This window comes from Hypanus sabinus, chromosome 28 (assembly GCF_030144855.1).
Source record: "Hypanus sabinus isolate sHypSab1 chromosome 28, sHypSab1.hap1, whole genome shotgun sequence".
Lineage (NCBI taxonomy): Eukaryota > Metazoa > Chordata > Chondrichthyes > Myliobatiformes > Dasyatidae > Hypanus > Hypanus sabinus.
In genome coordinates this window covers 17,319,164-17,347,117 of record NC_082733.1, presented here as the reverse complement: position 1 = coordinate 17,347,117, position 27,954 = coordinate 17,319,164, and the positions used below count along the sequence as shown (strand labels likewise).

At 40.4% G+C, this 27,954-nt stretch overlaps 1 protein-coding gene across 1 annotated transcript; it reads right to left on the bottom strand.

Annotated features, from left to right (window-relative positions):
* Positions 1-31: 31 nt before the first annotated feature.
* On the bottom strand, positions 32-27,954 carry idh2 (isocitrate dehydrogenase (NADP(+)) 2). The gene is made up of 11 exons (XM_059952668.1): positions 27,713-27,954; positions 19,939-20,030; positions 17,157-17,322; positions 12,804-12,964; positions 11,257-11,400; positions 9,937-10,073; positions 5,780-5,931; positions 3,556-3,668; positions 2,827-2,924; positions 1,130-1,222; positions 32-395 (listed from the first exon to the last, which is right to left on the bottom strand). Exons 1-11 carry the CDS (start codon positions 27,816-27,818, stop codon positions 308-310), a joined length of 1,350 nt encoding a protein of 449 aa, XP_059808651.1. The 5' UTR covers positions 27,819-27,954; the 3' UTR covers positions 32-307.

The following is a 27,954-nucleotide window of genomic DNA, read 5'->3' as shown; positions in this document are numbered from 1 at the left end:
GGAATAATAATCAAAATAAACACAAAAATAGTTACACTTTAAAAGGGAATTTTTATTGCTTCTTGTTAATTAATGCCAACTTCATTCCTAGTGACAAATATATTACAGATCTTAAATGAATGGTTCACAATACAAAACTCACATCAATCCAACAAGCTTCTGTACAATGTCCTCCCAGACAATGCTGGGGAATCATATCCTTAATAAATTTAAAACTTAAAAAAATATGTAATGACTGGCTTTTTTCCCTTCTATTGATGTGACTTCATTAAGTTAAAAATGAGGTAAAATGGATCCTTTAGACCATCTACTTCTTGCCTAGGGCTTTGTCCAAGTTGTTCTTTATGGCATCCAAGAAGTCAGTAGTGTTCACATAATGCTCATTCAATCGGACACTACAGAGGAAAGTAGAATACATTCATTTAAGCAAAATGGAAGATAAACACTATAAAATTGCATTAAGCTTTCATGTATCAATTATCAGTTTTGTCCCATATCTATTAATTTCCAGATTTTCCCATTTATTTAGCCTGTTTGTGACATTTGACATCTACAACCACTAAACTTCATCAAAAACTCTTTAGTTAGCAATGATGATGCAATAGTTAACAGGTGACCCAAATGCACTTCCACATTACGTTCCCATTTCCAACACAAAAAGCTGTATATGAACAACTTGTGAAGGACTAAAGCAGTGTTTTCCCTTGTTTCTTATTTTAAAGCCCAAGCTCAGCACTTAATCTTCCACTCTTACCCCCAATTTCTATCTGTAATCATTGGGCCAAACAAATGAAACCCCCAGTTCCCCTAGTCTAAACTAAGAGTTTTTCTCATGCACCTGTTGGCCAGTCCAGTCTGGATTGAAATTTAAATTCTCCAAGAGAATCCCTGAATGAAAACATATTAGCTAAGCTCCAAGATTAAGCCTTGACAATATGACTAATTATTGCAGTCAGAAAGCTAGTCTGGTTGCAGATCTACGTGCAGAAATAGGCCACAGTCACCTCTGGCATGAACAGTACAGATCAAACAGTTTATTCTAAACAACTTTGTATTGACAACATAATTATGAAGTGATAAAACCTCAGGAAAGACTTGGAATAATGATTAATTGAAATTCTGAACTTACTGGCTGAGACCATGGATACAGCCAGCAAGATCCTTTGTCATGACACCACTTTCAACAGTTTCAACGCAAACCTGCTCCAGTGTCTGAGCAAACCTGTTAAAATGAAAAAAGTGTTACAGTACATTTGAACTAGCAATTAAAATATTACCAGTTACGAAGTTTCACTTGACTGCACTGAAGTTAATGTTGCTGTAGATTAAAAAGCCCTACACCCAACTAATGAAGTGCTAGATTTGCGACAGGCATTGTTCACCCTAGCAACTACCAGATGTGGTAGTTGTACAAGACTCAAAGGATTAACCCATGTGCACTATGCAAGATGAGAAGGTCATCAGTTTTTGAGAAAATTTGACAATCTCAGCGGCAGGGTGTGATAGGCAGCAAAGGAATATTGCCAGGGACTAGGCAGCAGTATCCTAATCTCAGCTTTCACATCTTTTTACAGCAGGTTGTTGCCTGGATTGGGGAGCACACCTTATGAAAATAGATTGAGTGAACTCAGCCTTTTTTCTCCTGGAGTGATGGAGGATGAGAGGTGACCTGATAGAGGTGTATATGACGATGAGAGGCATTGATCGTGTAGATAGTCAAGAGGCTTTTGCCCAGCGCTGAAATGGCTAGCACGTCAGGGCACAGTTTTAAGGTGCTTGGAAGTAGGTACAAAGGAGGTATCAGGGGTAAGTTTTTTTTAAAAAAAAGTGGTGAGTGTGTGGAATGGGCTGCTAGCGACAGTGGTGGAGGCAGATACGATAGTCTTTTAAGACACTCCTGGACAGGTACATGGACTTCAGAAAAATAGAGGGCTATGGGTAATCCTAGGTAATTTCTTAAGCATGTACATGTTCGGCACAGCATTGTGGGCCGAAGGGCCTGTATTGTACTGTAGGTTTTCCATGTTTCTACCTGCCTCTGAGCTACAGAGAACAGATGAGGGACTTCCAATCTGCACTTGGAAGATCTCCTCCAGGCATGAATATGAAAACAATTTCAACTCAGGCCAGTTAAAATACAAAATGTAAGTACTCAGGTTGGTTTAATATTAATGTTAATATTTAATATTAAACATAATGTCCTATCTATAACACCTTGTAATGTTGGCGCGTGGCCTAGTGGGCAAGGCATCAGACTAGTAACCTGAAGGTCACTGGTTGGAGCCTCAGCTGAGGCAGCGTGTTTGTGTCCTTGAGCAAGGCACTTAACAGCACATTGCTCTCTGATGTCACTGGTGCCAAGCTGCATGGGTCCTAGTGCCCTTCTCGTGGACAACATTGGTGGCGTGGAGAGGGGAAGGCCTGCAGCTTGGGCAACTGCCGGTCTCCCATAAAACCCTGCCCAGGCCTGGGCCCTGGAAACTCCAGGCGCAGATCCATGGTCTCTCGAGACCGACGGATGCCACCACCACAACACCTTGACATTAATAATCAGCCAGAATCTGAATTAAATACAGATTTCCCATGCCATCTTCAATTAGGAGGTAGCATTGGCCCAATCATGGAGATAGATGCAATGACTCCTGAAGGGTCAGATATGTAACAAAAGCATTGATCTCCAATCCAAGCTCACTGAGGGATGCCACATTATAAAAACAGTACAAAATAATCTCTGAGGTTAATGGTTAAAGATCAACAGTGAGACATATATCAGCATTTTTAAAATGTCATTCCAAAGTATTTATAATTTTAATGTATGATCTTTACCTAATAAGCTCCTGATTACCATCCAGCTTTCCACGGTGCTCAAGGCCTCGGGTCCATGCAAAAATACTAGCAATAGGGTTGGTGCTGGTAGGATTGCCCTACAACGGGAAGATTAAGATTAGTTCTTTCCAAACAATCCTGCAATTCTACATCATTGAAACCAGTTTCTTCAGTTGGTTTCATAGAAGGGCAATCAACCCACAGAAATAGTGAAATTCAAGAAAATTGTTTAGTTATTCAGAGGTGAAAATAAATTAGAGTTAAGGATAAAAGGAATGGAATTAATTTATCATCTTTTAAAGAACCAATACAGACACGACAATGGTATCACAGGGGGGGGGCAGAGCAAGAATTTAGATAATAAATCCACATAGTAAACATTTGTAGAACGATTATGTAAAAGCCTATATTTAATATATATACACTAAGGGCTCCCATTTGGATGTATACAGTAGGAGAGAATTGTAGTTAACATGCACTTAATTTTGATTTATGTAAGGATTTGTTTGACTTTGATTGACTTTGTCTTTTGCAATGATTAAGCCCTTTGTAAAGGGAATTCTGAAAGGATGATTTATTTTTATTTAAACCATTCAGGGACATTTATGAACACTAGGCAAGTGCAAATCAAGAAAGCAGAATCATGCTGACACTGCAAAGTAAACCAGCAGTGATTTTCACCCCCAATGCCAAAGCAGTTTGCCCATTCATCAACCTCACTGGGCCTACCTTCTGGTGCTCCCTGTAATGGCGCGTGACTGTGCCATGAGCTGCCTCTGCTTCAATGGTTTTGCCATCAGGACAAACCAAGACAGAAGTCATCAAGCCAAGAGAACCAAACCCTGAGGGAAAACAAGACAACTTGTATAAACAAAGTCAGCAGATGCTGGCAATCCAAAGCAACACTTACAAGTTGCTGGAAAAACTCAGCAGGTCAGGCAACATCTATGGAAATGAATGAACAGTTGACGTTTTAGGCCAAGACCCTTCTTCAGGACAGGAAAGGGGGATGACACCACAACAAAAAAAATGGGGGGAGGGGGAAGAAAGAAGAGAGAAGGACAGTTAGAAGGTCATCTGGCTTTATCTATCTTCCCTTTCTCCTCTGGTCCTCTCTCCTCTATCAGATTCTTTCCTCCCCATCCCTATACTTCTTCTACCCTCCTGGCTTCACCTATCACATTTTAGCTATCCTCCTTCCCCTCCCCCAACCATTTTATTCTGGCATCTTCCCCCCTTCCTTTCCAGACCTGTAGAAAAATCTCAGCCCGAAACGTTGACTGTATATTAATTTCCACAGATGCTGAGCTCCTCTAGCATTTGTTTGCATGTGACTAATGTATAAACTGTACCTGTAGATTAAAGGTATACATTTTTAAATTAGAGAAAGCTGTACAATAATATTTATGTTACAAATTTTAAGGTTACAACACGAATTACATCCAACACCATGTTAAGCTTATTGGCAAAGAAAGCAAACTGAGCACTCAAATGAAGAATGCATTCAATCATTAAAGTGGTGTAGAATTTAAACTACACTTCTAATTTTGGTATGAAGTTAGATGTGTATTGTTTGGGACAGCAACATTAGTTCCTCCATTTTTTCTTACTGCTTTGTACTCAGCCTCATCCCTCCCAAGGATTTACGCATACATACTTATGAACATGAACACAGTCAGGACAGAACAAAGTTACACGAAAACCTTGTTAACATAGTATTTGCAGATGAATCAATTCAGGAAACTTCAAAAGGGAATCAGAATCAACCACAATAGCAGTGTCAGATGGTCCAAATTTGTTCAACACTTGCTAGGATTAACAGAACTCATGGACTTTATACACAACAGAATACAACTTCAGAACCCAGATTGTCAGAAAAACATGAGAACCAATGTTGGATGTTAGCCGAAGCATTATCAGCTGGTCAAAAATTCATCTGGCACTGAAATATGGGTCAGTGATTGGCTAGAATATGCATATCCACAAGCACAACTCATACAAAAAAGATGAAATATTAAGATGTACATCAGGTATAAAAATCTCAAAATATTTGTGGCAAAACAGGAATTTTTGGAAAGGCCATAACTGGGCATGATGGCAAATCATCAAACAGCACAATTTAAATTTGCCTTTAATCTTGCTCTAGTTTTTAAGGCAATAATAAATTTGTTACAGTTCTGTGTTTTTATCATTTATCACAATTGTGTTAGAACTAAGGAAAAGGTCAATCAATTCCCTGAACATCCTCTGCCCTTTCACAGAATCACGATTGATGAAATCTTGGCCTGACCATAACCCACCCCCCAAAAACACACACCCTAAATCTCTCTTGGAATCCCAACCGTCTGTCTCAGCCATGACCACATTCAATGGTCCTGCCTCCATTACTCTCTGGATCATTACTCTTAAGGAACTTCTCATATGTCTACTTGGACTACAAGCAGCAGCTGTGTTCATTCAAGATTGATCCAAATATCACCCAGCTCTGCCAGTCCTCAGTATCTACATGGGCCAGAACTGGATTTCTCCACCACACCGCCCATACTGCATTCCTTTGAACCCAGAAAAACGCCAGAGCAAATTCTGGATGGTGGGAGAAGGAAGATTTCCGTATCATTCCTCCTTCTCAGTTCCTTCCTTTTAGGCAACCAACACTTGCATCAATTGGTACATTTAGAAAAGTGAGAACTAAATAATGTTAATTTCCATTGGGGACAAAGCTAACTAAATTTTGAAATTCTCTCCAAGTGAATAAAAATAATTGAATAGGTACATGGATAGGAAGAGTATGGAAAGATGTGTGTCAAATTCAGACAAATAGGTCTAGCTTAGTGGGCCCCACAGTTGGCATGGATGAGCTGGACTGAAGGGCCTGTTCCTACATTGTATCACTGACTCCAAGAATCCAAAGAATGATATTATCTTAGTGATGGTTAAAATAACAGGCATTCACCTTGAGCTAGAATATCAGATTGCACATCACCATCGTAGTTCTTGCACGCCCAAACAAATCCACCAGAGGATTTCAGCACTTGTGCAACCATATCATCAATGAGACGGTGCTCATACCAAATACCAGCCTTCTCAAAGTCGGCTTTGTACTTCCTGTGGGCAAAAAAAACACACACACTAATGTTATTTACAGAACACAAAGGTAAAGGAGAATGAAATAATTGTTACTCCAGATCCTGGATCTATCGATCGGATGAATGGATGGATGGATGGGTGAGGACAAACAGTCCATGAACAGGGTGGGAGGGATCCTTCATGCTATCACTTGCCCTTTTCTAGTATCAACACGCAGGTGAACTGGGAGAATCAGGTAGGTGCTAGACCCCAGGATAGGGAGTTTGTGGAGTGTCTAAGGGATGTATTTTTGGAACAGCTTGTGCTTGAGCCAACCAGGAACGAGGCTATTTTGGACTTGGTGATGTGTAATGAACAGGAATTGATAAGTGATCTTGAAGTAAAGGAACCATTAGGAAGTAGTGATCATAACATGATAGTTTTTATCTACAATTTGAGAGGGATAGGAGCAGATCAGAGGTGTCAGTGTTGCAATTAAATAAAGGAGACTACAGAGCCATGAGGGAAGAGCTGGCCAAAGTTAAATGGGTGGATGCCCTGGCAGGAAAGACAGTGGATCAGCAGTGGCAGATATTCTTGGGCATAATACAAAAGATGCAAATGCAGTTCATTCCAATGAGAAGGAAGGATTCAAAGAGGGGGAAGGGGCCACAGTGGTTGACAAAGGAAGTCAGAGATTGTATAGCGTTAAAGAAAAAGAAGTATGACAGGGCTAAGATGAGTGGGAATACAGATGATTGGGAAAGTTTTAAGGAACAGCAGATCTTAACTAAAAAAGCAATACGGAGAGAAAAAATCAGGTATGAGCTCAGTCTAGCCAGGAATATAAAAGGGGATAGCAAAAGCTTTTTTAGCTATGTGAAGAGAAAGAAGATAGTTAAGAACAATGTTGGCCCCTTGAAGAATGAATTGGGAGAAATTGTTATGGGAAACAGGGAAATGGCAACAGAATTTAATGCATACTTTAGATCTGTCTTCACCAGGGAGGACACAAGCAATCTCCCAGATGTATGGATGGGCCAGGGTCATAAGATATCAGAGGAATTGAGATAGATTGACATTAGGAAAGAAACTGTGATGAGTAGACTGGTAGGACTGAAGGCTAATAAATCCCTGGGTCCAGATGGTCTGCATCCGAGGGTTCTAAAAGAGGTGGCTCAGGAAATTGCGGATGCATTGGTAATCATTTTCCAATGTTCCTTAGATTCAGGATCAGTTCCTGAAGATTGGAGAGTGGCTAATGTTGTCCCACTTTTCAAGAAGGGAGGGAAGGAGAAAACAGAGAACTATCGCCCTGTTAGCCTAACGTCAGTCGTGGGGAAGACGCTTGAGTCCATTATTAAGGACGAAATAGTGGCACATCTAGATGGCAGAAATAGGATTAAGCCGAGCCAGCATGGATTTACCAAGGGCAAATCATGCTTGACTAATCTGTTGGAGTTTTTTGAGGGTGTAACAAGGATGTTAGACGAGGGTAAGCCAGTGGATGTTGTGTACCTAGATTTTCAGAAGGCATTCGATAAGGTGCCACATAGGAGATTGGTGAGTAAAATCAGAGCTCATGGCATTGGGGGCAGGGTTTCAACATGGATAGAAAACTGGTTGGCAGATAGAAAGCAAAGGGTAGCAGTGAATGGGTGTTTCTCGGACTGGCTGGAGGTGACTAGTGGGGTACCACAGGGCTCTGTATTGGGACCACAGCTCTTTACGATTTATGTCAATGATTTAGATGAGGGCATTGAAAACTATATCAGCAAGTTTGCTGACGATACTAAACTGGGTGGCAGTGTGACATGCGAAGAGGACGTTAGGAGAATACAGGGAGACTTGGATAGGCTGAGTGAGTGGGCAGATACTTGGCAGATATCATTCAATGTGAATAAATGTCAAGTTATCTACTTTGGAAGCAGGAACAAGAGGGCAGAGTATTGTCTGAACAGTGTAGAGTTAGGTAAGGGAGAAATGCAAAGAGACCTAGGAGTCCTAGTTCACCAGTCAATGAAGGTGAATGAGCAAGTGCAACAGGCAGTGAAGAGGGCAAATGGAATGTTGGCCTTTGTTACAAGGGGAATTGAATACAAGAGCAAGGATGTCCTTTTGCATTTGTACAGGGCCCTGGTGAGACCACACCTGGAATATTGTGTAGTTTTGGTCTCCAGGTTTAAGGAAGGACATTCTGGCAATTGAGGAAGTGCAGCGTAGATTCACTAGGTTGATTCCTGGGATGGCAGGGCTGTCTTACGCAGAGAGATTGGAGAGATTGGGCTTGTACACGCTGGAATTGAGGAGATTGAGAGGGGATCTGATTGAAACGTTTAAGATAATTAAAGGATTTGATAGGATTGAGGCAGGAAATATGTTCCAGATGTTGGGAGAGTCCAGTACCAGAGGGCATGGATTGAGAATAAGAGGTCAGTTATTTAAAACAGAGTTGAGGAAGAGCTTCTTCTCCCAGAGTGTTGTGGAGGTGTGGAATGCACTGCCTCGGAAGACGGTGGAGGCCAATTCTCTGGATGCTTTCAAGAAGGAGCTGGATGGATATCTGATGGATAGGGGAATCAAGGGATATGGGGACAAGGCAGGGACTGGGTATTGATAGTGAATGATCAGCCATGATCTCAGAATGGCGGTGCAGACTCGAGGGGCCGAATGGTCTACTTCTGCACCTATTGTCTATTGTCTATTATCTTTCTACATACATGTCCTCAATGGTAGGTAGGCTGCCAACAGTGATGCATTGGGCAGTTTTGATTAACTGTAATAGAGCCTTCCTGGTTACAGCAGTGCAGCTTCTGTAAAACGCTGTGTTAGCATGTTAGGATGCTCTCTACTGTGCACTTGTAGGTCACGAGTACTGATGTGTATAATCCGACTCTATTCAGCCTCCTCAGAAGTAGGCATCGGTGAGCTTTCCTGATTGCATATAATGGTCCCAGATAACATGACAGGCTGTGTGAGATGTGCACTCAGGTCCTTGAAACTGCTTGCAGTTTCCACTGCTGAGCTGATGTAAAGAGGGATTTGAGTTCTGAGTTGATACCTATCTCCTTTGTCTTGTTGACATTGAAGATTACTTTCTTGGAGCCTGGCCTCAAATTCTTCCACCTCATCATAGGACTTCACATCATTATTGATGAGCTTTACCACTGTTGTGTCATTGGCAAATTTAACAATGTGATTACTCAGGTGTTTGACCATACAGTCATGTGCGAGTACAGTGTACAGCTGTGTTGAGAATGATAGGATAGGAGGAGCAGGTGGTTGGTTATAAAGTCCAACACCCAGCTGCACAGGGGTATATTTAGACAGAATAGGAGTTTCTTCACCAAGGTCACTGGGACAATAATGTTGAATGCTGAGCTGAAATCCAGAAACAGCATTCTAACACAAGCGTTCTTGTTTTCTAGGTGTGCCAGGGCAGGTACATGACAGATGCTACAGCATCTTTCGAAGAGTATTTCTATCGGTAAGCATTTTGGTGACAGTACAGTGTGGCAGGAATGGAGTTTTTGATATGTGCCATTTTCAGCTATTCAAAGCACTTCATAACAATTGGCACCAGTACCACCAGGTGGTAGTCTTAGTTCTGGAGGTGTGGAGCTCTTTGGTACACGGATGAATGGTGGCTGATTTGAAGCATGTGGAGACAGCATTGTGCTGCATGCCTTGACGAGTGTATAAAAATTGTTTAGAGTAATTTTAATAATCACACTACCACTAGGTACAAGTATAACACAGAAGTGACTCAGTTCCCTTTCTGATGATCTAGCAATGCTGAAACTGCTAATTCTTCTCCTGTTCTGAAACTTTGGACAGGTCTGGAAGAATATGCCATTTCCATTCATCAGCTTTTCCACTAGAAAACTTAAAACTAGCAGACAAGTTTGGAATGGCAGTATTTAAATTGTTTAATTGTATTGGCACACATGTTAATGTTAGCGCTTCAAGAATGTTTAAAATTTCAAACCAGTTTTAATTTGGATAAACATGATGTTGACAACATGATGTAAGACAACCACTTACTTTTGAAAGATGTCTTCAAAAATGTCCTTGAATCGGCCATCATAAGCCTTTAGAATAGTATTCTTTGTACTCATGTAGAGTGGCCACTTCTTCTGTAGAGCATACTGAAAGCAACTGTGTGCAAAGCCACTGATGGACTAGAGCAAGCAACGAGAGTTAGACTGATTGAAAGGTAGAAACAGTCAACCTCAAACTAAACATTTCAAGTTCATTACCAACCCTATGACAGAATACAAGACTGATTTAAAGAGTGCATCTGTGTTCCTGTTCATTTTCACTGCAATCCTCTGTAAAGGGGGGGTTTCTTCTTTTTCTGTTACTGCGTATGTTAATCAAAATGGCTTCTTTGTTTTGTTAAAAGTAAGAATGCTTCTTTGTTGCGAGAGAGTGCTGGAAGCTTGTTTGGATTAAAATTTACTGATAACAAGAATTGTATTCCTTTGTAAACCAATTGGGATTAATGTTGTTCTGAGTCTGTAAGCTATTGTTGGCGGGCTTTTGGGGAGTTGGTGCGAGGGGGTGAGAGAGAGAGGACGCGATGCTGTAAACTGGGCGAGGAATGGACCCCAAGCGGGGGTCCGAGGCCAGGAGATACCCCGAGGAAAGGAGATGAAGCTAGATGTGCTTGGTTGACCACTTCGGATGGTCCTGAGCTGCGAGTCGAGGAGTTCAGAGGGAATCGAATGGTGGCCAGAAGACTTCTATAATTGAGTTCCAATGGTTGTGCACAAAGTGGTTTGGACTTTGATAAGTTTGGCACCTTTTCTTTATTTTCTTTTCCTTCATATATACTGTATGGTTATTAATCAGTTATAGTAATCTTTATAAATTGTAATCATTTAATCACATATGGTGTCCTGCTTGTTCTTTGGTGAGGTGGGGACATCACACAGCATCCACACCAGCTGATTACCCAGTTTGGCGGGGGCCGAAGGCTGCTCCCCCTAGACGAGAATGAGCTGAGCGAGCCTGAGGCGACCCAGGGGGTTTACACCTCCAATTAGATTAACTAAAATTAGAGGCATCCCTTCACAATCCTCAGTTTAACCTGTGAGGCACTATCAGCCATAAATACTTGTATTATTTGTAACTTGCCAAGGGAACTTTAGAGATCATAAAATATTTGATGGCTCAACACCAAAGTTTTTGTGCTATGTGAGCCAATTTCAATGAATACAGAAAGCTAGTGCACCTTTGAGTAATACAGTAAGCAAGAGCTTTGCTATCTGGAGATGATCAAGAACTGGAAAACCCAACACTTGACTGCCAGCAGATTTTTCCCAATGGTGAAATAACCATAATAGGAATTTGTGAATTTACCTCATCTGTGTTGTACATGCCCATTCCGACACCTCCTCCTGGAAAGTCATACACCTCCCACTCTTTCGCAGAACTGGCATCCTTTGGAGTGAAGACCAGCTTGAATTTTCCTGGTTTGTCCACCACAAAGTCAGTCGCTTTGTACTAAAACAAAATAGACAGGATGTACAAAAACCTGAGCAATTTAAGGTTATTATTCTTGTAGCATGGGATTGAGTATTTTATCTCCAATTAAAAGATTACAGAATGCAAAACAAAATTTATGGATTTTGCAATGGGTACTCTGGATTGAAAGATGATAGAATTTAAACTGATGAATTACCTATCTGAAATGGTGTACACAGAAATTAGTTAGCATTTTTTAACTTAATTAGGATGCCAAATAAGTTTATTGAAAAGATCAATGCAAACTGTTTTACATCAGACAAACTACTAGAAGCAATAACCTCTTAACAAGATATATTAAAGCAGGGTGGTCAATGGAATTAGGCAGAATAAATACTGTGGACATTCCTAGAGTGGTTGTGTTTCCTGAATCACCACACCAAAGGCAATTTTCCCCTTCTGATCCTCTAAAAAATCTAACCGCACCAATTAAAACAATTTATCCAGTATGTATATTTACATCTGACAAAGATTGATCTATTCATTTGAAACCCAGTTTAAATCAATTAAGAGTGTTCTAAAAAGCAACATGCGAGTCTCTCAAGGAAATCCTCAAATCATTAAACTTCAGAAACATTCAAGACTTACTAGTGGGAATTAATCTGGAGTACTTTCAAGGCAATTCATACAAATGAAAATCCGACCATAGCATTTCCCCTGAACACCTGCCAGAAATGTTCCATCCTGACAACATTCTAAAATTCAAAACTACAAGTAATAAGATTTTCAAAACATAAAGCTCCTCTGTGGAACCGAAGAAACTGGTTTTCTCAAGTTATGCCTTCCTTTCTCTATTGGCCCCGTTACTGCAATTGTTAGTAGGGTATTGGTCCTTTGCAAGATAAAGGTAATTAATTTTAAAAAAGCATCATGCACCACTTCATTTTCTTATTCTTACTTGTCATCGTCATCCATTCATCCTATCATCAATCACTGGGCATTGTAGGTCATAACTTGCACCTGTTTCATTCAATGCCACTTCTTTACAGCCAAAGGGATTTCTCAGCTTCAAGTAAGCTGTACTGCAGGTATTTTGGCACTTGCCAATAGGCCATTCAACCAGACTCCACACACATCCCCACTGTGTTGTGCAAAGCAATGAAACAGAGGCAAGCAATAGAAAACATTCAACCTCAGATGCTGACTTAACCTATTGGTATTAAAGCAACAATGGAATTTTTTGCCACTATCAATTAAATAGGAAAACATTGGAATTTACTGATTGTTGTATCGTGGCCTTTTCAACACCAAAACTCACACAATTCTAATAAATACTGAAGCTTTAAAAAAATAATCTTTTTACAGAGCAGCTTGAAGGATTGATTACAGACAATGTCATTCAAATTATTTTAACTTAATTACTGAGGAGTAAAGTGACATACCTGATCACCATGTGCATGCCTGCCAATAGTAATGGGCTTAGCCCAACCAGGAACAAGTCGAGGGATATTGTTACAGATAATTGGCTCACGGAAGACTGTACCACCCAAGATGTTTCTGATTGTACCATTTGGACTCTTCCACATTTTCTTCAGTTTAAATTCTGCAAAACAGATCATTCAGTGAAAATATTAACTCAGTATCTTAACCGAAAGAATGGCCAGGAGCTGATGTGCACTCTGATTCCAACATCTCACATGCTTTGCAACGTAAACAGGACACTCTAGTCATCTGTTGCCCATTAAACCATCTCACCCAAATCCCATCAGTCTTTTATTCCTTTCACAATTTGACCTTCACTAACACTCCCCTCCCCCATTTCATACTTCAAATATGCACTTAATTGGACACATACCAATTTTTTGGCATTTACTTCTAACATTGGAGACCATTTGACTCATTGGGACTACATCAGCAACTGGGCTGGGAGGTGGGGGGGGAAGGAAGATCAATCACATTCCCACTACACTGCTCTGTAACTTCAACTCATTCTATTATGCCCATTAATTTCCCTTTAATTCTTTTGTCACGCTCCTACATCAAGGCATAGCCAAGTAACCTTTTAACACAAGTTGGTGAGATGGGAGGAAGTGGAGTATCAGCCAAAAACCACATGGTTATTTGAGAATGTGCAAACACCACACACACTAAGCACCCATGATTAGGATCAGGCAGGCCGGGATCCCTAAACCTGCAAGCAAGAAAGTGCAATCCATACAGTCTTTACATAGATGGATGCACCTTTGCATAACGAGAATTTGCTATAACTTTAAGAGCAAGAAAAACTTGCAACCTGGTAATGATTCGGACAGTATTATATTTTTGTATCATTATTAAATGGCAACTTATTTCCAAGAAAAATTGGTATAACTCCCACTCAGATTTGCTCTATAGTTCTGATGTTTCATACCTCCCAGTGAATGGCTTCAAATTTAGGATAAGCTGGTATTACTTTCCTGCCTATTTCATTTCTGAATATTCTTCACTAGTATCACTAACAGTTATCCCAGATCAACATCATGCAGATGTTATGTGTCCTTGAATGAACAGTAGAACTATTAAAACAATTGCTTGAACTTGTTTGCTTAAAGTCAATCTTTTAAAACTGTAACATTGGTAAAAACCCTTAACAAAATCAGCTTGCATTTGCTTTTAACAGTAGTTACTTTGGCTAGCTATCTGCTGATATACAGTACTGTGCAAAAGTCTGAAGCACATGTAAAAACATTCTGTAAAGTGAAGGTATTTTCAAAAATAATGAAATGTTTCAAAATATCAAAAAAATACTATAAAGAGCAGTAAATGGTAAATAACTAAATCAAATCAACATTTGATGTGACCACTCTTTGCCTTAAGGCTGCATCAGTTCTCTTAGGTACACTTGTTTTATAAGAAAAAAAATCAGCTGGTAGGTTGCTTCAAGCATCTTGGAGAACTTGCCACAGTTCTTCTGCAGACTTTGATTGTCTCAGGTGATCCCAGACAGCCTTGATGATGTTGAGATCAGGTTATGTGAAGGCCATAACACTTGCAGCAGAACTCCTTGTTCTTTTTTTTCGCTGAAGATCGTTCTTTATGACCTTGGCCATATGTTTGGGGTCATTGTACTGCTGCAGAATAAAGTTGGGACCAATCAGCTCCCTGATGGGAGTTTGTGATGGATGAAAATCCACTTATACTTCTCAGCACTGAAGACGCCATTAGTTCTGACCAGATCACCAACTCCATTTGTAGAAATGCAGCCCCAAACCTGCAGGGAGCATCTGCCATACTTCACTGTTCACTGCAGTGTCTCATTCATATAATGTAGCTTCTATAAACTATCTCCTGCTTGAGCCAAAAATTTCAAATTTTGACTCGTTAGTCCAGAGCACTTGCTGCCATTGTTCAGCTCTCCAGTCCTGTGTTTGGGTGCATAGGTGAGTCTAGTTCCAGTTTGGAGGAATGGCTTTCTGCCAACAACGCTTCCATGAACACAGCTCCTACCAAGACTTCTCCAGACTGTTAAAGAGCGCACTTGGGTGCCAGAGAGTTCAGAGTTGATAGCAGTGTTGGGCTTCTTCTGATTTAAAAGGGATGTCACTTTGAATAACCTCTCATCTGCTGCATTTAGTCTCCATGGCCGACCACTGTTTCTGGTCCTCAACCTTGCCCATTTCTTTGTGCTTCTTCAGAAGAACTTTGACAGCGTATCTTGAAACTCCTGTCTGTCATAAAAGTTCTGCTTGGGAACAACCTTGCTGATGCAGGATGACCACCTTGTATCTTGTTGCTATGCTCATTCTTGCCATGGAGTAGGAATTGATGATTTGAAGGTTAAACTGTCACATCTGCCACACGCTCACTTTTAGTTTGTCCTTTGCCCAGTTTGATTCCTCCTACACATGTTTTGTTTCAGTTAATCAGTTTACTTCATTCAACTCATGAAGTAATTGATTATTAGCATCCTGTTTACTTTTGTTTACTCATGCACTGAGCTTGATACCTACAAAGTAATCAAGTTTTTATTTGAAAAATGGTTTATTACTTAATTTGTTACTTTCTTTAATGAAATACAAACATTTCTCCATAACATTTTTTTTTGGAAAATGGAATACTTGGAAATCTAAAATTTGCTCTTTTCTTTTGATATGATAAGACAACAAAAATAGACATTTAAAACAGAACTAATATAAAAGACCAAGGGTGCCTAAGACTTTTGCACAGGAAAGTACCCATCACTAGTCAAAGTGGAGTAAGATTGAAAGCTTAAGGTCTGGTTCAGTAGTTAATTGATCCGCAATATCTGAAGGAAAAGATAATTCAGACTGCTGCAGTCTTTCAATGACCTTTACAAATACAAATATAATTAAGTTACTGATATTTCATAGGTTAATACCTATTTAGGACTAATGGATGAGCAGACAATCCAAAACATGGAGAATGCCCAATAGTTCATTTAATATTGGCATCTTCATACCTTTTAGTAAAGGGAAAGGGCAGAAGATCAGCCCACTGGCAGGTGGCAAAGAGTAGGAATAAAGGGGGCGTTTCCTAGTTGGCTGCTAGCAACTAGTGCTGTTGGTCTTCTACTTTTCATATTACATGTTAGTTATCTTGATGATGGAACTGATGAGGAAGCAGGAAATCCACACAAGGATTTGGACAGATTAGGAGAAAGGGTAAAGTAGTGGCTGATGGAACAGAGTATAGGAAAGTATATGGTCATGCACTTTGGTAGAAGTAAATGCAAAGACCATTTTCTGAATGGACAGCGAATCTAGAAATCAGAGGTGCTTGGCAATCCTAGTGCAGGATTCCTTAAAGGTTGAGTCAGTGGCAAGGAAGGCAAATGCAATGTTAGTATTCACAAACAGAGATCTAGAATATAAAGGCAAGGTTGTAATACTGAAGCTTTACAAGCACTTGTCAGACTGCATTTGGAATACTGTGAGCAGTTTGGGGCCCCATAAATAAGGATGTGTCGGCACTGGAAAGTGTCCAGAGAAATGATTCCAGGAATGAAAGGGCAGTGCAGTGCTTGATGGCCCCAAGCCTGAATTTGTTAAAGTTTAGAGGAATGAGATAGATCTCATTGTAACCCCCTAATATAGAAAGGTCTAGACTTGACATGAAAGGATGTTTCTAAAAGTGGGAGAAACTAGGACCAGAGGGAGTAGCCTCAGAATAGAAAGATGTCCCTTTAGAACAGAGACGAGTGGGCATTTCTTTAACCAGAGGGTGGTGAATCTGTGGAATTCATTGCCACAGATGGTTGCAGAGGCCAAGTCATTGGTATATTTAAAACAGATATCAATAGGTTCTTCATTTGTAAGGTGTCAAAGTTTATGGGGAGAAGGCAAGAGAATGGAGTTGTGAGGGAAAATAAATTGGCCGTTACCAAATGGTGGAACAGATTACATGGGCTGAAAGGCTCAGTTCTGCTCCTACATCTTATGGTCTTATTACATCAACTTGAAAGAGCAGCCAATCCTTTCATCAAGGCAGTAACAGTGAAAGGCTCTAACAGAGCACTGAAGTGCCAGTTTGAATTAAACTTCTAAGCATTTGAAATAGCTCATGAACTCTCATCTTCAGATTTAATGCAAGGCTACTACCACATTACTATATCCAACTACTGGCAGGGTCAGCAAATTTCAGAAGTTAATTAAAGAGGCATCACAGGTCATAATTATGCAGTGACTATAATGTAAATCTTGAACTGAAACACTTTCAGCAATACAAATTACAAGAAATAATACAAATTAGTATTTACTTAGAAGTACAAACTTAAGCTGAGAGGATAAAATATTTACCTACTACTCTCTCCTCATCGGGGGTAATTGTAGCACACTTAACAGCAACATGATACTTTTGGGTTGCTAATGCAGAATCAATGGTAACTTGATCATTTGTAGCATCCCGATGTGGCAATCCCAGATCAAAGTATTTCATCTCCACATCAACATTGGAAAGGATGAGCTGCAGAGAAAAAAAAAATTCTCTTAGGATTAAAATATTGCAATCCTGCATACTGTTTGAGTAACAAGGAATAGTGTCACAGGAAAGCAACACCCATCAAGGACCCCCACCACACAGGACACACTCTCTTCTCACTGGTACCATTAGCAAGAAAATACACAAGCCTCAGGACTTGCACCAACAGGTTCAGAAACAGTTATTGCCTCTAATTCATCAGGCTCTTGAACCAAACAGAGTAACATCACTCAATTTCACTTGCCTCATCAATGAAATGTTCATACAACCAACAGACTCACTCTCAAGGACTCTTCATCTCATGTTGTCAATATTTATTGCTTATTTATTATTATTGTTTCTTCTTTTTGTATTTGCACAGTTTGTCTTCTGTACTCTGATTGAACACCCTAGTTGGGCAGTTTTCCACTAATTCTGGTATAGTTATTATACTATAGATTTGTTGAGTATGCCCACAAAATATGAACCTCAGGGTTGTATATGGTGATATGGAGTTTGATAATAAAATTTACTTTGAACTTTACAAGGTTTGCATATATACAAAACATATCAGCTATCAAACGTTTTATTAAACTTAGTTAGTTTTATGATTTAATAAAGCACTAATTTTACAGTGCATTATGACTGTTCACATGCAGATTCCATCTGCAATTCCAAAGCATGCATTTCCTTCATAAAAAGCAATAACTGATTTCTGAATCCAAGTGAGTTTCTCCTAGTCATTCTGATTTCCTCCATCATCCCAAAGCAGAGTGGGTTTGTAGGTTAACTACCTTCAAAAATTGTTGTAAGAAAATACAGCAACTTACCCAGTCTGAACATGCTAAATAGTTAATTTGCAAACTCACGAATCAGTCCATCTGCATTTTTCATCCATATTATTATCAACAGAATAACACTACTCTTATCCCCACCCTGCTCTATAGTCAAGCCAATTACAAATCCAGTACTTACACCACAATGATGGAGAGCTAAAAACCAGCATCCTAGTAGGAAGATGAATATCACAGACTTAATGATAACAAAGTTAGATTTTAGCCTTTGATGGTCAAGAACATCTCAACCTTTACTACTTGGTGTACTTGTGGACCTCTATGCATTTTGGACCTTTTACACTGTATCAATATGGACACACATGTTCCTTTTTCACCATACAACTTCCACATATCCAATTATGGTGCTCCAATCTCAAAATTTTGGGGGTCTCCTTTCAAGCACTCTGTCAATGATCTGGTCCAGACCACACTTTCCTCTAGCTGATCAGTGAGAACCAAATCCACAAGCCTTCTGCATTCCTTTTTACCCAGCCCATGTTCTTATCAGCTCTTTCTAAAACAATTTGAGCATGTTATCTGACCACAGAACCAAACTTTCAACCACAACTTGAATAATATTTGTTCCAGCCTCACTTCAGCTCATTTTCTACTAAACCCTTATTTGTTCTTTTGTCCATGGTTACATCATTAGACTCCATCTGCATACTCAAGTTCATTCAAAAATATTGTCAATCTCCCTTCAGGAACAAAACTCTACCCATCCAGTTTAAATCTAAATGTATTCATTCAATGAATCAACTCTTTAGCTTCCAGCTAAGCACAGATATTGATTATAATCAACGTTCTGATGACAAGCTCTGCCCTCTTCAGGGATGATGCATGCGCATGTCTAGTCCTGTGGTATTTATACCCCTGTAGTCCTTCCCTCCTGATTGTTTAGTCCTCATAGAATCAGGTTTCCATTCACCCACCTTGTTTACAATCAAATTCCAGTTCTTACTTTGAGACCCTTATCTTTGTTAAAATTATTTTCTAGTTTTATTTCAATGGCTTCCTTTACCAGGCAGTCCCAAAAGCCATTGGCATGGTACAGTAGTTTAGTGCCGAAGTCAGTCCTATGTTCTGCTACCGCCAATTTCTCTGGGTAACCCAAACAGATACACTCCTGTGCTCCCTGATGGGGGTTTCCACTGAGTGTCCCATCTGGCCAACATACGCTGCTCCACATTCACAGGTAATCCTATAAGCTCCAGCTGACCCGAATCCCAGGTCATCTCTGACCAGCATAAGCTGTGATTTAAGCTTCCTTAAGGGTCTATGGATGGTAATAATTTGGTAGTTCTTTAGGATCCAGACAATCTTTCCAGAAACCATGGAAATATAGGGAAGACAGGCTGCAGCAACAGGTTCCTCTTCATTGCAAGGTTTCCTAGTTTTTCCTACCAGCCCTTTTAGGCCCAATTGATTTCCTTCACTTTGTAGCCATTCTGTAGGAATGTCATGTGTAATCATCTTATTTCCTTGGGGTATTCTTTCAAATTCTCTGTTTAAATACCTTCGTGGTTTAAATTAGTAACATCGAAATATTCATGTCCCAATCTATGAATACATGGCTATGGCACACAGTACAGAGGACACACAATCTTAGCTGCTTGCTAACATCTTGTTAGAAAAGTGTTTATCCTTCAACTAAAAGAACAAACCCAAAGAGAATTGTTACTTTTTAAAAGAAAAACTCCAATCTTCAGCCTACTCCAAAGCTCTTGACATCAAAGAAATTACTGAATAAGGACTATCACCAGGTATATGGTCAAAATTATCCTACCTTCTCCTTGATAAAAGCCCAAATGATACGAGTCATCTCATCACCATCCATTTCAACCACGGGGTTGGTCACTTTAATACGCTTGTCTGCATCTGTTCAAATAAAGGCAATTTAATCACGTAATCCAATCATTTAACTACTAGAATTTAAACTATTAAGAATATCTTGCTCTAAATGGGTTTATATGCTGTAATAATTCTTGACATGTGTAAAAAAATTGAAGTTCATACCCGGTCTTTGAAAAGCTTACAAATTAGGATCCTGGTGTAATAACACAGATCTATAGTACCTTAAAGTACTCAGCCCCCAAAACTATTTTCACACTGTACTCTCATTTCTAAATTTAAGATATATTGAAGTAGAATGTTTTGAGCTAATCTACAAAAGATTGTGCATCATGTCACATCAAAAGATATTCCAAAACATGTCGATTTACTAAAAATTAAAAACCAAAATTGTGAGGCTGAAAATATTCATCCCCTTTGTACTCAATATGCTAACTTTCCTCAGGTACAATATACTATAGTACCTTACCAATTCACCCGATTTGTTGATGCAGTGATTTCATAATTAATGCCCCCTCTCTCTGTAAGATCCAACAGTACAGTAGACTTTCAACAGATCAAACTAAAGTGAAAACAAAGAAAGCATTCAAGACAAGATAATAGAGGAGCACAAATCTGGGGAAGGGCACAAGGCCACCTCAAAAGCACTGAGCATACCATAGAACTCAGTGCAGTCCATCGTGAAACTGCATGGGCCAGGCTGCCCTATAAACTTAATCATCGGAGAAGAATGGCACTTGTAAGAGGAGCTACTGTGACGTCAAGAGACACTCTGAGTGAGCTGCAGAAGTCAGTGGCTGCAACTTGAGATGGCTCAATAATCTCCAAGGCCTTGCACAGAATGGGTATTTATGTAAGGAAGAAGTCCTGGCTAAGAAAAACATACCCTTGCCTATAAAGACTTTGCAAAGCACTACTTAGAAGATACTATAAAGATGTGGAAGGTCTTGTGGTCAGATGAAACTAAACTGGAGTTCTCAAAACCAAGTGGCATGTGTGGCATAAATCTCACATTGAGCATCAGCCAAGGTAACACCATTCCTACTGTAAAGTATGGTGGAGGTAGTATCATGCTAAGGGACTGAAAGTCTGGTATGGATTGATGGGAGTAGAAAGATCCTGGATAAAAACCCGCCAGTCTCTGTCAGGAAGCCTAAACTGGAGAGGAAGTTTGCCTTTCAGCAGACAACGACCTAAAGCACACTGTCAGAGCAACCATGGAGTGGCTTAAAATGAAGAAAATTGATGTCCTTGAGTGGCCCAGTTAGATTCCTGACCATAACCCAATCAAATATCTCTGGCAAGACCTCAAGTTTGCTGTCCACCGCCGCTCCCCAATTAACCTAGCACAGCTTGAGCAATTTTGCAAGGAGGAATGGGCAAATCTTGCTCCATCACTTTGTGCAAAGCTATTAGGGTTTTATCTAAAACATTACCAGCTGTAAAAGCTGTGAGAGGTGGCTCAATTAAGTACTGAGCTGGGGAGGGGGAGAATGAATACTTCTGAACAGTTGACATTTCAGTTTTTGATTTTTCCTTTTTTGTGCTTTACAATTTCCCTGTACTTTGGGCTCTACTATGAAAAAAGGGCCAAGAGATTCACAAATAAAAATATCTAAGAGTTAAATTGATCAAAATCCCTAGATGTAATAATTATGTGAACAAATGTTTGGGGCTAAATACTTCTACAAGGCACTGTACAGATGTCGGTGAAAGGGCAGGATCTGCAAATGAACATGTTAAAGAAATGACATTCAAAAAGATGAAGGTCACACCTGGGAAAACATTGGTTAATATTGGTTAATCATTGGTTAATAGTGCCAAATTTAATAAGTAGTAACCGCAATACAATTGCATTGATTGTTCTAGTCAAGTAGTTCCTAACAATATGCTGAGTAAACCTACGGATACGCATCATTGTGGGTCCTGGAAACAAGGTAACACAGATAAAATGCTGGAGGAACTCAACAGGCCAGGCAGCATCTATGAAAAGAGACAGTTGACATTTCATGTCATAGATTCTCACAGCTACCTGAACGATACCTCTTCCCACCCTGTTACTTGTAACCATCACCGACCTTATTAGCTCTGGGGACCTCCTATCCACTGACACCGACCTCACAGTTCCCGCACCACGCAACTCCCATTTCTACCTCCTACACAAAGTTCCACAAACCTGCCTGTCCAGGTAGACCAGCTTGTTCCTGCCCCACTGAACTCATATCTGCATACCTGGACTCTGTTTTATTCCCCCATAATTCAGTCCCTTCCTACCTATATCTGTAACACTTCACACACTCTGGCTACTTTCAATGATTTCAAGTTCCCTGGCTCCCATCATCTTAATTTTCCTATGGATGTCCAGTCCCTAAACATCTCCAACCCCCACCAGGAAGGCCTCAAACATCTTGTTTCTTTCTGGACACCAGACCCAACTGGTACCCCTCTGACTAGTGGAACTTATCCTCACTCTGAATAATTTCTCCTTTAGCTCCTCACATTACAAACAAAAGGTGTTGCTACAGCACTAGCATGGGTCCATTTTAATCCCACTTCTTATTCCCATACATCAATCCATGTCCTCCTCTACTGTCATGATGAAAGCACACTCAGGTTGGTGGAACACCACCTTATATTGGGTAACCCCCCAAACTGATGAGATTTCTCAAACTTCCAGTAATGGCCCCCCCCACCTCATCATTCCCCTTCCCCTTTTCCTTCTCTCATCTCATCTCCTTGTTCACCCATCTCCACCCTCTGGTGCTCATCCGCCTCCCTTTTCTTTCTTCCATGGCCTTCTGCCCTCTCCTATCAGATTTCCCCTTCTCCAGCCCTGTATCTCTTTCACTCATCAATTTCCCAACTCTTTACTTCATCCTCCTTCCTGGTTTCATCTATGATGTTGTGCCCCCCTTTAAATTCTACTCATCTTTTTTTCTGCAGTCCTGCAGAAGGACTTCAGCTTGAAACATTGACTGTACTCTTTTTCATAGATGCTGCCTGGCCAGCGGAATTCCTCTAGCATCTTGTGTGTGTCGCTTGGATTGATTTCCAGCATCTGCAGATTTTCTCTTGTTTGTGCCTGGAAACTGGGTAATCAACTGAATATAACGCTAAATGTCATTTTCAAGCCAGATAAATTTTTGGCAATTCCTGAATACTTCAAGTATTAAAAAGGTAGTATTCATTGTTTATAAAAATGCATCATCCATCCTATACAACACTACAACAAATATTTGAATTCAGATGTTATCGAACATCTGAAGATTAAAAATTGTAGTTCTGCCTTTGCTTAAAAATGAAATATTCCTTCACAAATCTCAGAAAAGCTATTGCAATCCAATGCAAATTTTGCACCTCCATTGAATCTTTATGGATACGGACAATATGCATATACTGCACATCTAAGACATTCCATAGCACTATTTCTGCCATCAAAAAAAAAATCAGCAAACAATACCAAACATGCCCTCTAAGGAGGAACTCTGCATCTAATTCTTCTATTTCTCTCTCCAGCAAAAAATACACAGCAACAACCTTGGAACTGTGGATTCTCCAACCTCAAGTGAAAGCAGGATTCCTCTCTGTGTTTAAAATATAGCTGACATCAAACCATGTAATGGACTTGATGTTTAGTTGGGAATTTAAAAATTCTCCACAGCTTCAAGGTTATTGCAAATCTTAAAAGCGATTAAACTCCGTAATACATGACTGCCTTGGCACAGAGCCAGTTCTATGTTCCCAGGATTACTCTCAACTTCCTCCCTTCACGCAAGGTTAAGATTGGAAGACATTCACAAGGTGACATTTCAACGTTGCATTTCTTGCAGCAACAGGCCAATATCCATAAAAAGAATAAAGTCTGTAAAAGGATTTGACTTCCAAGTGGTTTATCCAGATCTTGTCAAAGATTGGCAAGATTTTCTGATGTCAAAAGCAAAACCTGTACATCAGATGGCGAGAAACTACCTTGCTGAGAGACATTATTAATGACAACTTAAGAAAGGTATTATTTCCCTCAGAGAATAAGCAAGAACTGCTTTAAAACAACAATGGCTCACTAGAGCAGACCATCAAGATGCAGTTCCTCACACAAAATAGAGGAAATCTGGATCTCTCCCTTCAAGAATGGGGAGATGGTCAATGAAAAATTCAAAATTGGCTAATTAGTTTGTAATAGGTATTACAGGCTAGGAATGGTCCAACTGAATCCTAAAGCAGATTTGATATTCTGATTCACACAATCAAGAAATGATAAGTACTGTATATAGTTAGAATCAAGGTAAACTCTACATCCAATTCTACATTCAGGGCTCATACTTAAAATCTTACTTCATTAAGGAGGAGGGTCAAGAAGTTAATTTCATTACAAAATAACTTCCAGAAATACTAGAATATGTATTACATACTTCATGCACTGCTTGCTGTGTTAATTGAGAAGCTGTAGTTCAGGGAGCAATTTTTGCACAGATTTAAATATCTCAAAATGATAATCAAGTCAAGTCAATGTTGTAACCTGGAAGAAAAAGAATCCACATACATGACAGAAATTTAATAATGTCAATAGTATGAAGTTTATTAGATATACAAGTGGGAATGTGCAAGTTTCTTCAGAGGTCCACTTAGTCCATATATCTGTATGCCTCACACTGACCTCCAGAACATGCTTTACAAGGTTGAAGAGGGTTAAATGGGGTAAATAAAGAAGCCGCTCTCTTCTGGTTACCGACCAAGAGCAGGTAGTCACAAACTGGAAAAAAAATAGAGCTAGGCCATTTCAAAGCAAATTAGACAGCAATTGTACAAAGGAAAACAAAAAGCATTCTCTCTTCAAAGCAATGGCCGCTGCATAATTTCAAATTTTCAAGGGAACAGATAATTTTGTCAGATTTAGAATATTAAGGGAACATAGTGAAGGTACTTATTGATAAGCAAATTAACATATTGACAGCAACCTGCTCAAGTTGAATGACCTCTTCTGTTACCATTGTTACAACTGGTCACACAAAGGGCAACACAGTAGTATAGTGATTACTGTTAAGTTTTACAGCGCCAGTGACCCAAGTTCAATTCCTACTGCTGTCTCCAAGGAGATTGAATGATTTCCATGTGACCTCTGGCTGCTCCAGGTTCCTCCCACATTCCAAAGACATACAGGTTAGTATGCGATGTAGATAGATAGATAGATACTTTATTCATCCCCAAGGGGAAATTCAAACATTTTTCCGGTGTCCCATACATTTATTATAGCAAAACTAATTACCTACAGTATTGAACTCAGTATAAATATGATATGCATCTAAAATCACCCTCCAAAAAAGCATTAATAAATAGCTTTTAAAAAGTTCTTAAATAGTTTACTAAAGTGCATTGAGTGGTAACTTAAGCTCAGTCCTAACCCCGGCACTTTAACATGTCTTGCCCCGGTGGTTGAATTGTAGAGCCGAATGGCGTTGGGGAGTAATGATCTCTTCATCCTGTCTGAGGAGCATTGCATTGACAGCAACCTGCCGCTGAAGCTGCTTCTGTCTCTGGATGGTGCTGTGCAGAGGATGTTCAGGGTTTTCCATGATTGACCGTAGCCTACTCAGAGCCCTCCGCTCTGCCACCGATGTCATACTCTCCAGTTCTGTGCCCACGACAGAGCCCGCCTTCCTTACCAGCTTATTAAGACGTGAGGCGTCCCTCTTCTTAATGCTGCCTCCCCAGCACGCCACCACAAAGAAGAGAGCGCTCTCCACAACTGACCGATAGAACATCTTCAGCATCTCACTACAAACATTGAATGACGCCAGCCTTCTGAGGAAGTACAGTCAGTTTGGTAAATAAAGCTAATCTCTCACTTGTATAATACTTTTGATTAAGGTAGGGGCTCAAATCTTCAATACCCTTTACATCACACAAGTGGATATGTATGTTTGAGTGATATGAAGGGTTTTGCTGGAAAATGTTTTCTAAACTCCCTGCACAAGTCATCTTTTGAAAATTCACCAACTGCTGCGTGAGAAAACTAAAATTAGAATGTGGGTGGGATTACTGATTGAATTTTCCAGTATTCCTTGGGACCAACAGACAAAAAATGTCCACCTGTGGAAGTGGACTCAAGTCAAATGTCAGCAACACTAAAAATTAACTCCATTTGATGGTTGACTCAGCAGAAGAAACAGTTGAAAAATTACCCCCTTCCAAAGAAAACAGCTTTGCAAGGAGGCCATTAATAGTTATTCAATTCATTCAAAAGCAAAATACTGTAATTATTCAAATCCAGCATTTTTCAGATAAAGGCTTAAAGATGTGGCAATTCCTATTAGGTAAATGGCTGAAGAGAGACAAAGTTAAAGAATCAGGCTACTGACTCTTCCATCAGTACAGAGTAAAACTGGGAGACAAAAAATTAAGATACAGGCATGGGAGGTCATGGGAAAGACACACATTTGATTAAGTGACAGCAGAAAGGTGACAGTCCAAGACATAACAGATCAATAGCAAGATTAGTGAACAATAGAATGCCTGCAGATGCATAGAGAATAGAACAGTTAGAAAAAGGAAAAAAAAATGCTGATTAACAGTGTAAAACTGTAATTTGCTCAGTTAAAAGATGAGGTGCCATTTTGAAACATTTGTATGAAATGGAGGATAGCAAGAGCTAGAAAGCAAGAGAATAAAAGTGTAACCCACACTTGAGGATAGAATTATCACGCCACCCTTCAACTTAAAAATAGAAGCCAGGCCTGCAGTCAGCTGGAAGATTTTAAATCTCTTTATCAACCAAGAGCCGATTCAAGATCAGTCTGGAATAGGCATTTTATATAAAAGAGGCCAGAACGAAATTGGCCAAAGCACCAAATTCCAACACAAGTGATTTAACCACAGGATCTGGCAAAACAAAAGCCGCAGTTGCACCAGGCTGACTCTCATTCATGAACTTGAAATTCAATCTGCAGCATCCATTCACAGCCTATATTATCCAAAGATACTAATACTTTAAACAGATTTTCCCAGCCGACCGTGATCCGTAAGCAAAATCGTTTTCTACCATTGACTTAGTTAGACTTAACTCGCTAAGTGAACAACCAAATCTGATTAACACTAAAAGTGCTGGCCGAGCAAAAGTTATGAAAGCTATTTTAACCATTTTATTTGGGAAGCTTTCAAACCGAAGCAACGAATTGTAAAGCACAAGCCCCTTCCTTCCATGAAGGGTACGTGCACAATTAGAAGACGAAATGTCAGCGAGTAGCGGAAAGGGAAGGGTGCCTTCTCAAAGCGGATTTAGTGGTACAGAGGGAAGCTGAAACCACTTTGAACTGAGGCCACGTCCGTGGGTAGCGAGAGGGGCGAAGAGGCCGCTTTGACAATGGCTACAGCGCCCGAGGCACCGAGGGCAAGCCGGCGACCTTGAGCTGACCTCCGGGGAAGGGCACCGCAGCGGCGATCAGGACGGCCCCCGGAGGACACCTCACCCCCTCACAACCGGATCGGACCCCCTACTCTCGGTATTCTCCCATCCCTACCAACTGTCACCTTAGTTCGGCTGGAGCGGGACAGCGGATAGAGGGAAAGTGTGTGGGGGGGGGGTATATCGGCGAACGATGGTGGGAGGGGGCAAGGAGGGGGTGGAAAGATAGGACTGTGTGGTGGGTGAGCAGGGAGAGGGGGAATGGGTGTTTCTTCCCCAGCCGCCCCCCGCCGAGCCGGCGAGCACTTACAGTTGCGCCGTTGCCCGATTTGACAGAAGACCGGTGCCATCGCGGTGGGCTGCCGAGACACGCCGAGCCCCAGCCGGCTCCATGCCTTCAGATAAGCCGCCATCATCGATCCCGCTTTTCTGTGTGTTTTTTTTAAAAAAAGCACCCCCCCCCCGGTTTCTGTCGGAGAATCGGCAGACAAAACCCCCCCGGACTTCCGACTGTCCCGACCCGACCGTGCGCGCCCGGCTTTGTACGGACAG